The sequence below is a fragment of the Podarcis gaigeae genome (assembly GCF_964106915.1).
Source record: "Podarcis gaigeae genome assembly, chromosome: 1".
Lineage (NCBI taxonomy): Eukaryota > Metazoa > Chordata > Lepidosauria > Squamata > Lacertidae > Podarcis > Podarcis gaigeae.
The window spans coordinates 96850627-96862954 of record NC_139678.1 but is presented as its reverse complement, the minus strand read 5'-3'; the positions used below and the strand labels follow the sequence as shown (position 1 = coordinate 96862954).

Here is a 12328-nt window from a genome sequence, read left to right as displayed (position 1 = left end):
GAGATCTGCTGTGCTAGAGAGATGGACATGAAGCATTTACTTATTCACAGCTTCACAATGCAGTGAAGACTGACATGCAGCTGAAAGGTCAAGGAGATTCTCTGAAAATTAATTTTCTTCTAGGTTAGCGTACTGCTGCTATTGTTTATTTGTCTGCGCCAGTGTTGCTGTCCTTGGTACCAAAGTGCATATTTCATGCATTTAGCTGTATAGTTTAGCTTGTACTTCATTCCTGCAAGATACAACCTTGTTGTAAGCATGATATTGGTTATTTCATTGTGCAACATATAATCATGGGATTGTAGAGTTGGAAGGAACACCAGGGTCATCTAGTTCAACCCCCTGCAATGCAGGAATTGAATCTTCTACCCAACATGAGACTCAAATTCATGATTCTGAGAGTCTCATGCTCTGTTGACTGAGCTATCCCAGATGCATAACAGTTTAAATACAAAATGCTACATTGTACTGAATCATCACTTCCTTTGTAATACGACCAACCATTGGGCTGCAGCAAAATTGTTGGACCCTGCAGGTTTGTCAATCTCCAACTTGAGTATCTGGTCGATTTTCCAGAATTCTCTTGGGGAATTATTTGACTAATTATTTATTTCTCTCTGCCAGAATAGGAAGCTGGCTTTCACTATTGACTTTTAAATCAAGCACCTTGGTTTACTGCAGAGCAGAATGAAACTTGCAGGAAAAACTGTGCTGAATTAGAAAGGACATGTTAGAAAGCCCATTTTTAGGCAATGAGGTGGTAGAATCAAGAATTCAAATAAAAGCATATTTGTTAAGGGAAAATGTATGATTAAAATGCTTTGTATAGAAATGTAGATGTTTGTCATACTCTATGATGTATGCTAGCTGTGTGTGTTTTCTGAAAAAGCCAGGTTCTTTTTGACTACCATTGAATCAATGGTGTCCCATCCAATATAGTAGTTATGGGTCAAGAATGGCTTGTTACAGTTTAGGCTATCCAACTCAGATGAAGCAGTGCATTTGTTGTGATGTGGTTTTTTAAATTACTTTGATAAAATTTCACCCAGGCCTACTTGGCAGATAAAAAGGGGCTTCTGTCTAAGATGTCAATGGTTGTTTGTACTTGCTTTGAGTCAATTGCACCTCAAGAACATTGGCCCATGCTTGTGTCTAAAAGAAGTGTCACGTGTTTGCTTGCTACTGACTGATAAAGGCAAGTTGGGATTGGCTGGGGAAGTATTTGCATGAGCTTGTCAGACCTATGTCTTTTTATAAGGGAAACTTGCTGTTTTCTCATAAGAACAGCAACTAACTTCTTGTTTAAAATGTGTCATCCTGGCACTCTCAAAGTGACCCATATTACCCTTCCCTTTCCTGTGCATGTCTTCTGTCTAAGGTACATTTGGCTGGGATGTGGTCTCTGCCCTCAGACATCCATCTGGTTTCCTCATTGCTATACTTTTATCTCTTCAATACTTCTTTTAAATTCTGGAAGGCATTCCATTTGCTTGACATATTGTATGTCCAGCGTTATTGATGATTTGGCACCTTGACTTAGTTCTGTGTTTTAAAGTTCTATTCTTTTTTTTAAAAAAAAGTAGGGGATTTTTTTTGGGGGGGGGTCTGTTTTGTTTCGTAGCTGACTTGGACTTTTCCAAGAAGAGAAGCAGAATAGAAATCCATTTGCTATTTTTTTTATGCTGACTTTTATTTATTTTAAATTACTGGCTAGAGACTCTAATTTGAAAACATAGACTTTCATAAATGGTGGTTTTTGTTTGAAGGAATGTGCTGAGGCTAAAATACAGGAAAGTATAAAGGGACTAGATTGCACTCAATTAAACTAATGGGGAAGCAGGAGAGACCTGTCTGGTGCTGAAACTCCTGTAATATGGTCAGTGCATCTCGGTTTCATAGCATTTCTGTATTCTGAGCCTTCGCCATTTACATCTTCATGAGGGAAAGGTCATTGGCAAATTTAATCTGGCCATACACTGGGCACAAATTTTAGAACTGAATTCTCAGTTTCGTACCACCTTCTTGTTGTAGACATTGTGCCAGAGACAATGTGATGTGGCCTGACTGAAAGAACCCGGTGTTTGTTGTTGGTATTCGTTTTGTGTTGTGATGTTTATGTTACCATCTGTCAACTCACTTTTAGGGTTTGCTTATTTCAGTAGGCTCCATTATGAAGGCTGCTCAAGAGCCATTGTGCATAAATTATTCTACTTGAAAGTCACTTTCTGCAGAGCCTTATTTTCTCTAGTACTGGGTTAGAGAATCTGCACACAATGTGTTTGAACCACGTGAAAAGAAGTTTTTATGTTACAACCAGTGTGTGGGGCACTCTCATGTGGAAGTAACATTTAGTGGTTCTCACCTAGGAAATAGTACACTAGAAATCTTTATTTCTATTTTCTTCTGAAAAGGGGGAGGGAAGAGGCTCTGAAATAACTGAGACTGTTTAATGATGCAATATCTGCATTCCATTCTTCATAGGTAAACAAGATAACAGACTGCTGCACTTACAAAAAATGAGATTTTTAGGGCTGTCAAATTATATCCAAGCACATATCCCATATGGAGCAGGGAACACACAAAGTCCTGGGTTTAAATTTATATAATACTGCAGAACATGAAAAAGAAATGCTTGTAAGTAGTATTGAATGATAATGGAGCCATGAGAAAAATCAATTCATTTCTTTAAAGTGCTCTGCTTGCATCACAAATCTGAAGTGGACCTTTTAAATATTTATAAAAACTGTGTTGGCTATGAAAAGTATGTCAATCTAGCTTTGAAAAAAACAACAGCAGCAGTTTTTATATAAACAATTAAGCAACTACTTTGTTATATATTTTTAAACCTCTTTTCTTTCCCCATGACCTCAATATTGCAATGCTGATCCCTCTGATAAATGGCTGGATGAATACATTTTTAGGCATGTCTTGGGAATGGAGCAACTTGTCTGTTTTGTAGATTGATAGGTAGTATAAATAAATTATCCTTAACCTCTGACAACTGCAGGTGAAAACAGACTTTCATTTTGAGGTGGGTTTTAGTAGACACACTCTGTATTCCAAGGCATTTCGTGTTTAGCTTGAAGAAGGTGTGGTCTTACTGTGACTTACTATGTCTCACTGGACATTTGGATCACCTGTTTAGGTTTTTCCGCAGGCTGTGACTAGACATTACAGCAGCTGAGGAATTCTGGTTTTCAGCAGCAGTGGTGAATCTCCTCCTTTAACTTGTGGCCTGGTTTGCACAGGATGTTAAACCATAGTTCCTTCCCTGCCCCTAACTGTGCCACATAGAACAAGACACAAGTCAGAATCTTATGGTTTGTTTCCTCCAGACAAACTGCGAGTTGTAAGCCAATGTTTATGCTTGTGGTTTGTTTGGAGGAACCAAACCACAAACCAGGTTCACACATCATGACAAGCCAGACGGTGGCTTGTTTTAGGGTTGTTTCCTCTCCTCCATGGTCGTGTTGGGAGTTGGGAAGAGCAAATCTCTTGAATGCGTTAGACTATAGCTTATTTTCAACCAAGGTCTTAATGTTGCATCAGAATGTAGCCAGTTTCTAGTAATACGAAACATGTGATAGGACATTACTACCCTACTAGAGTGTTGACAGGTGAACTCTAGTCAGCTTTGGGATAACTTTGAAAAAAAATTGAACCAAATCTGGCTCATCCTTTTAAATACATTCTGTACAGCTTCCTTAATTAAAGACAGCAATGGAGTTGTTTTGCTATTCTGCCTCTATTTTTAGTTTCTGGTTGTTTCATTATTCTGTCTATGAAGAGACAATTCTTTTTGAAAAAGATGTATTGAGTTTAGGGGCGGGGGAGTGTAGCCCAATTGTAACATCAGATCGTATCTCCCTGATTCAAATTGTAATCCCTCTGCACAATCATTTGCCCTTTTAAAAACACAGGGAAATCCTATCACAGATATCCTGATACCACAAAGCTGTACTTTTGATATGAAAATTAGTCTCCACCTCACCACCTTATATGTAATAGGGTAGGCGCATGATGAAATGGCATGACCGTCACAGTCATGTGTTTTGCCTTTAGGCAATTCCTGCTGCTGTTCCTGCAATTCTTTAGGCAAATCCTTGTGATATCATGAGATGTGTGATAGAATCTGTAAAGTGCTCATCCAGCAATATTTTAAAAAGGACAAAACCTACTCTACTAAACTAAAAGGTAGCAAACAGGCCAGAGATCTTATTATAGTATGATCCCAGTTAAATCAACCCAAAGGCTGGATATACTAAAATGCCTTAGCCTGACATCTTAAAGCCAGCAGTGATAGTACCAGGTGTGCTTCCCTAGGGAGAGCATTCCACACGTCGTGTTTCTCACAATGTGACCTTCTGCACATCCCTTGGAGGGGGCACTCTGAGAAGGGTTTCTAATGAATGCAGGATCCAGGTAGGTTTATATGGATAAAGATTTTCCCTGAAGTGTTGGGGTCCTGAGCTGCATAAAGCTCTATAGGCCCAAACCAGCAGTTTAAACTGAACCTAGAAACTAAATGATTATCCTGCTTAGCAGCTTCATACTGCATACACAGTTAACACAAACTGTTTCTTTTTACAGCTTCTGTTGCAAAGCATCCAAAAGAGGGCATTCCCTGGACTATATGCAGTGGCTACTGCCTTATTCATATCTAGAATTCTTTGCAGCCCCCCCCCCCCGAAATGTACATGTTCTCATATTATGCTCTCCCTCAGGTAGAAGTCATCACTACCTGGCTTGAACTACTCATGAGAAACTGCCTACTTGCAGAAAATGCAAAAGTCACCATGTGCAGTTGTCCCTTGAACAAACTGGAGTTATTGTTTCCTAACTGTTTAAAATGAATTGTTGTTGGGAGAACCAGTGCCTTTACCATATTTGCCACCCACTGCTGTGGTCACTTGTACCACACACAAGCAAAATGCTCTGTTACTGAACAGTGGTGGTGCTATGTTCCTCTATTTGAACTAACACTCCAATGTTGTGAACTTTTCCATCCCTTGCATATGTGATCTGAAAGGGTGGTCCTTTTGCTGTACTGTAGAGTGCTTTTAAAATCGCTGTGCTAATTTTTCTGGACTGGCTTTTGTGCTGTTTCCGCAGAGACACGAGGAGTGAATTTGCCCTTTTCAAAATGACTATTTCTCGTGTTTTTATGGGAGTAGAGCAAAACTGTCTTCCCTCCCTAAAACTGGCTTTTTGATAAATTTGGATTGTCTCACCATCTCTGTGGCTTTTGTGAAAGGTTAGGTCTTCCATTAGCTTCACTATTCAATAAACCTCTTTGCCTAGAATCCCAAGCACTAGTCTTTCTCCCTAGTGCTCCTTTTTATCAGTAAACTGAATGTTCAGCTTGTTTGTACGAGACTCTTTACAAATGGTTCAGCTTTCTTCAGGTTTCTGAGATCTTTGAAAAAAGCAGTTCTTCTCATAAACCACATTTTCATCTTTGAGTTGAAATGGACATAAAACTTGCCCAAAATAGCTTTGGCTGCTTTGGTGCCTGTTGTTGGAGGTTTGCAGATAGACTAAAGATGTTGCACAGGTCTGATGTTCTGAACTGGTGTAGTGCTTTTGTTGTGTTTTGGCATAGTCCCTATTACGGCCAAGAATGGGTGGGATGCAAGCATGATAAATATTCCATTAACCCCCATTATTCCTACTTTGCTCAGGAATGTTGTAATTAGGACTTGTTCTTGTTGCAATGCTGAAAATTAAATGTTCCCTTTGGGTTAGTCCCACTATGGAAATGCCAATGATAAAGTTGATTTTAACAATTCTTCAGAGGTTTTTAAAATGATTATTTCCCAGACAATTCCTTCCTTCCTGATAGTAGCACTTGTAAAAATCCCATGGTAAAGTGATCAACCGCATGCAACAAAGTGGAGGTGTGATTGCTAGAATGTAGGTGAAAGAAAACTTGGAAGAAAGCCAACACAATTTGGAAATGATCAAAGTCTACTTGATGCAATCAGTGGTGCTGTGAGGGTACAACAGGAAGCCCCCTAAATGCAGCAGAGGTGGGTTATATTTTGAAGTAAGTTAATACTGCCACCTAAAGAGGCCTCTCCCTGTAAATAATGAGTCTGAAATATCTCTAACTGCACCACTGTGTGCAGTGATGGCATCAAAATGTACATGCTGTATTTTCCCACATCACTGTCTGTGCAGTGTCAGTAAGTTGAGCTATTTTGGATAATACCTGGCTTTAATAGCTATTGAGCCATTATTTGTTAATGCTGATTATTCCATAGTTCACAATGACATGTTTGTAAAACATTCATTGGATAAATTATGTCAGATCTGTGTACTTCTCTTTGAATACAGTTCCTGTATCTAAAGTGTCCTGAACCTCTTGGCTATTGGTTAGAGAAGTCAGTACCTGTAGCTTGAAAATATGGATCAAGTCCTTTGAGCTGAATGGCCAGCCAGTGATCTTGACCTTTAGACCTTTGCCCTTCATAGATAAATTTAACCAGGCTGCTGTCAGTTGTCCCCCTTCCCCTTTAAAAAATTAAGTAGTTTTTGGGGGAAAGTGTGCCCCGGTTGTTCAGTTTCAAATCTTTCCTTTCTCAAGTAAGCTGTTAGAATGAGGTGGTAGCTAACCAGATCTAGGGTCTCTTTGATAAGGCTGTCATATCTGGGTCCACTTTAATCTAATTTCAGATCTGATATTGAGAGGGAAACCAGAAGAAATGGGAGTGTTGGCTTGCACTTGATTTTGTAGACTTCTCAGTGGCATTTCCAGATAACTTATTTGGATTGCTCTTTTGCTCTGAATAAGCTCTGTTATGAAGTTGCTTACTTCTTGAAAAGAAAGAATTGGGTGGAGTTACCTGCATGTTTAGTTGGATTCTGTTTCAGCCTCAAATGTTAAAAATGATTTTCACATGCCTCTCCTAAGTGACAGATTGTTCCTCCTTTGATTTACAGAAGCTTGGTGGAGTCTCTACCATTGCTAATGAATATATTGTGATATTTTATTTGTTTACTCCTCTTCAAACTGATACTTTTCCTCACTTCAGTGAACAAAAAGATCAAAAGAGTATTTTTCCCTTTTTCTTTTAGCTGTCTCCGTAATGAGGTACAGTGCTTCATCATTTGGATTTGCTGTAAGTAGTCTCTTAACTGAAATGTACATTGCACAACTCCCTACCCCTGACTGGGGTAACTGACTGACACAATAAAGGCTGCATGCACAGTACCCATTTAAAGCTCAAACCCTCCTCCCAAGAATCCTGGGAACTGCAGTTTAAGAGTTCTGGGAATTGTTTCCCTGTTAGTGAAAACTACGTTTCCCAGGATTCTTGGGGCAGGGGAATGTGCTTGAAGAGGGCTTTAAATGTGTAGTGTGCATGCAGCTGAAAGTCTGTTGTGTCTTTTGTTTCCGGCACAAAGGATGAGTTTGCTTATCCTTTGTGCTTATCACTGCTTTTATTCTGTGCTTATCCCTGCTTTTATTCAAATGATTTATACTTAGTCTACAGGCTTGTGGCACAGTTAGCAGTGTATTGATTTAAGCATGGCTTGCCTTAATGGCTTCTGTATCTTTTCCAGTTTGATGCCACTTTGGATGTGTTGTCGTCGGTGATAGTTCTGTGGCGCTACAGCAATGCAGCTGCAGTACATTCAGCGCACAGAGAATACATGTGAGTACTTATGGTTATTTTTAGCACTTATCAAAGTCTGAGATGATAAAGGGCGGGGGGGGGGATCTGCTTTCTCTGGGCAGTTTTCCTCTTTATGTTCTCCTAGCAACATAATAGCTATACTGATATGAGCCTTCCTGCTCTTATACAGCTGACTACAAAGTCTTATTTATTTAAACCTTTTTATCCTGCCTTTCACAATGAGTTTCTAGGTGGTGTGCAACAAAATTTAAAATAGGTACACAATGCTTTGAAATGATAACCCAGGGCAGGATTAATAACCCACTGGAATTAAGTATCTGTAACAACCTAGGAGCAGAAGTATGTTTTCAGTAAGCTCGAGCTCAAGCGTTGTGTGCCATTCCATACAGAGGTTGTAGATGTTAAACAGCATGGGGGAGACAATTGAATTCTGTGGATCCATGGAAGTTTTTTTGTTTTTTTTTAAGGGGTGGTCTTACCACTGTCTCCTTGAGTAGGCAGGGAACATCCCCTCTTACCAGGAGTTGTTAATCATCTCCCTGGCCCAGAAGCTTGTTTTTATAAGCAGTGAGGTTCAAATGTGCAAGTGGTTCCCTAGACTGAATCAAACACCTTCCAGATGTCCTCAAGCCTTATTAACTGAAACACAACATGCCTAGACAGTGCTCTGGACACCTTTTGATGCTGTAACGGTAGAGACAAGGTCCTGGCAGAGGCAAGCAATTTTATCCTCAAAATGCTTTGCGAACAAGTTTCAGCAAGCTACTATCAGTTCCACCATCTCATTTGGGCCAGACTGTAAAAGGCCCCAAACTACCTGGGAAAGCTCTGAGGGGCGGCACAATGAGGTTGCAATGGAAGCAGAAAAATAGGTCTCCCTTGCTGCCTTTACTGCCCACTTAGGCTTGATAATGAGCACTCACCATTCATCTGTGTTCAAGTCATTTCCTGGTGTGTTTCATTGCCCAAAGCTCTGGTGTATAGCAAGGAGTCAAGTGGGCTCCAAAAAGTGGCAGAGTGAGCTCAGGGACTACCAGGTCAGTGACTTGTGCTATTTGCATATTTCACAAATCTGCCAGGGCTTCAACAGGAGTGCCAGTCATATTGACTCTAACTCCCTGCCCGCCACCTGGGAGCCAATTGACTCTATCAGAATCTAAGGGCAGATCATCCTAATAGGTCCCTCACCTCTGCAGAAGGGAAAAGGTGCTGAAAGCTTAAAACTCAGCAGGAGGTGATCCAGCTATGACAAGGGACTGATGTCAATATCTCCCACTTTCCAATAACCCTCTTCCTGCCCAAGAAAGAAAACGGAGGCCAGAGTCTCTCCTGCCACATGTTGGCATAGCCCCATGACTTACATTTTCATTGCTGCAGTGCTGTGAGAGTCTAATGACAACTTAAGCACCAAATACCGTATTTTTCTGTGTATAAGACTTGGTTTTTTAACCAAAAAAATAGGTTTAAAATTGGGGTTCGTCTTATACACGGGTATTGCTGAGGGGTGTTTTCTTAATTTGGAGTCCCCAAAAATAGGGGGTGACTTATGCATGAAAAAATACAGTACTTTTTTGAAAATAGAGTACAGAACTAATTAATACTGTTAAATCAGTCTGTAACTGAGAGCCTTGTGACACATTGAAGATTAACACACCTATTATAGCATAAACTTTTTGGATCATGGTCCACTTCATTAGATGTGCAGTGGGCTTGAGTCCATGAAAACTTATACCATAACAAATTTATTACTCTTTAAGGAGCCGCAAGGCTCTTTGTTATTTTTGTTATGATGGACTAACATGCTATGCCCTTGGAAATGAATTTTTACTGCTATTGGAAAAAATCATCAAAATCCCTGTCACGTATTAAAGTAACTCACAGTACTCTGATAAACACAAAGAAGCATTCAGGATTTCGAAAAACAGATGATTATACAGTATGTATAAGCGTGATGACCAGCTGTTCACTGCCTTTTGCTTAATGTAGTTTACTCTAACCAAGGACATAGTAATAGAATTTTTAAAGCATGAGAACTGCACATGGGGTGAAGATATTTTATTGTCTACTTGATCATTGGCATTAACCAACAATTTTCAGTTTGCTTTGTAAGAAAGAAAGACAAATGCCGCATGGATATTAAATCATCAGTTATATTTCACAATAGTTGGTGTTTCCAAATGAAAGTTGGGCTACTTGCGCTATAGAACAGATGGAAACTCTACACCTTCAATGGAGGCTTGCTGGTTATTAAGCCAAAGAGATATACAAAGTGTGCAAAGATTTTGTAAAGAGTGTTAAAATGTATTAACTCCCTAGGTTACAACCTAATGGATATGAGTAAGACATCGGTTCCAGTCTTTTGCTGCAGTAAGTGGGAATGGGCACAGTGTTATACAAGTGGTCCAAAAGGTGTCTCTTTCATGGGTGAGGAAGATGGTTCTTCCTCCTTCAGCTCTATGTACTTTTCAAGGGCAGAAAAAAGACAATAGCCCTCCCCACCTCATGACCAGGGGTGCAGTGTGTCAGGGCCAGGGCTGAGGCTTCATGGGCAGACCTCAGGGGCATTATTGATCCCACAGGCACCTTGTAGCACACACTTACTGGTGAGCAAGTCACTTTGGACTCAGTGGGACATCTGAGTAGCTACACATAGGATTGTGTTGGCAAAATGATTGTTGAGCTAGAAATATGCAGTTGTTCCCTCAACTCTGAGGAATAGTTTTACTTTCCTTTTTAACAAATAAACTCCTGATTAACTTTTTATAACCACAGAAATTGCACCTGGACCTGGCTATCCTGATTTTGATGGTGGGCAGGAGTACTTTTGCTCAGCTGAATAATCTTCTTACAGTCTTTAATTTTGTTTCACCCATAGCATGAAGTTTAGATTCCTGAGGTACATACAATAATACCCCCCAAAGATGTTGAACATTTTGCAGTGAACATAAATCAGAGATACAATTCAGTCAAAAGGTTCAGCAATCTAAAATCCCATTGACCTCAATGGAAATGTGAAGCACATGCTTAATTGTTGCATGAGAATTTTGACATACTATGTTAGCTATTGCTTTGTAATAAGAATAAAAGCTATTGCTTTGTTGATTTTTATTTAACAAAAGGTCTTATGTTAGAAGAAAACAAGGTCTGTTTTTCTGGCAGCTTTGACAGCCAAGCTGTAAGATAAGCACAAGCTAACAAAGTCGACTAGCTAGTTATTTGACTGATATTGACAATCTTGTTTTATTTAGCAAAATGTCATCACAGTTCAGTGAATATCCTAATTAACTATGCGGAGAGCTGCTAAAATTGGTTTCAACTCCATGTGAAAGATATCTTGCTACGCAGAGTGCACTAAAGGAGGGAGGCAGCATAATATCTATGTACTGGCAAGTTTAAGTGAAAACATTTGTACAGATTGTATTTGCATGCTTCACTAATTTTTACTTAATGCTTAATTCTGTTGCCACACCTCTGCTGCTCTCAGCAGATTGAACTGAGAGTAGTAATTACCAGGGGCTTTATTATATACCCATTTAGACATATTTTTACTACATTCCGTTTGCTGGAAAGTCAGCGGGATTATAATTAGACAGGGAGATATCCCACACTGGATATTTTACAGAAGCTAAATTATATAAACTACATTTTGCTCTTCGGTTAGAGAGAGAGATGTACTGTAAAATAGTAGTTGCGACAAAACATTGCTGAATATTCTTACATGGAACAGTGGAGTGGTGAACGATTTTCAGAGGGATGACTCGAAACAGAAAAGCCTTTGAGATTGCAAAGCCTGAGGGCTAGCCTCACAAAGAGATGCAGACAACTTCACATGCTGTTACAGATTCATTCTTCTCCAGTAGGTGGTCATCATGACATCACAGCTCTCCTTGTAGGATGAAGGAATCGTCTGAAAGAGGAGGGAATGCTACCATCACATGGGCATAAACACACATTTAGGGTTCTATTCACTCAAAACAGAACAAAAAGCAGCATCCTATACACCCCTAGTCCAGAGATGGGGAACTGTGGTCCTCCAGATGTTGCTGGACTGGTAATTCCTATCATTCTGGACTATAAGCAATGCTGGTTGGGGCTGATGGGAGTTCGATCCAATGTAATATAGAGGGCCATAGATGTAGTGGTTAAGAGCGGTAGTCTTGTAATCTGGGGAACCGGGTTCGCGTCTCCGCTCCTCCACATGCAGCTGCTGGGTGACCTTGGGCCAATCACGCTTCTCTGAAGTCTCTCAGCTCCACTAACCTCACAGAGTGTTTGTTGTGGAGGAGGAAGGGAAAGGAGAATGTTAGCCACTTTGAGACTCCTGAAGGGGAGTGAAAGGCAGGATATCAAATCCAAACTCTTCTTCTTCTTCTTCCTACCCCAGCCCTAGTTTTGATGGCTCCCCTAGACATTTGCCTATTTGAATAATTGCTTTGAAGTTTTGTTTTTGACATTGGGCCACTTCAGATTTATAGAATAGACAAAACATTGTTTATCTACTACAGTGGCCATAGTAGTGTGTTGGTGGGAGCTGCATGCTTAAAGAGGCAAGACAAATGCCACCCAGAAATTGTGGCTAGCTGAAATTCCTGGTGCTTCTTACTGATGTATTTTCAGACATGCGGTTTGCTTCCACACATTTGTTAAATTGTAGTGGAGATGCATCGCTTATCTTATCAGCAATTAAC

At 40.0% G+C, this 12328-nt stretch overlaps 1 protein-coding gene across 1 annotated transcript in view; it reads left to right on the top strand.

Moving 5' to 3' along the window:
* TMEM163 (transmembrane protein 163) overlaps positions 1-12328 on the top strand; it is a 67061-nt gene that overhangs the window by 35435 nt on the left and 19298 nt on the right. The window contains exons 3-4 of the mRNA XM_083714434.1: positions 7078-7121; positions 7567-7658. Coding sequence (XP_083570560.1) covers positions 7078-7121; positions 7567-7658 — 136 coding nt within the window. The remainder of the gene's footprint in view (positions 1-7077; positions 7122-7566; positions 7659-12328) is intronic.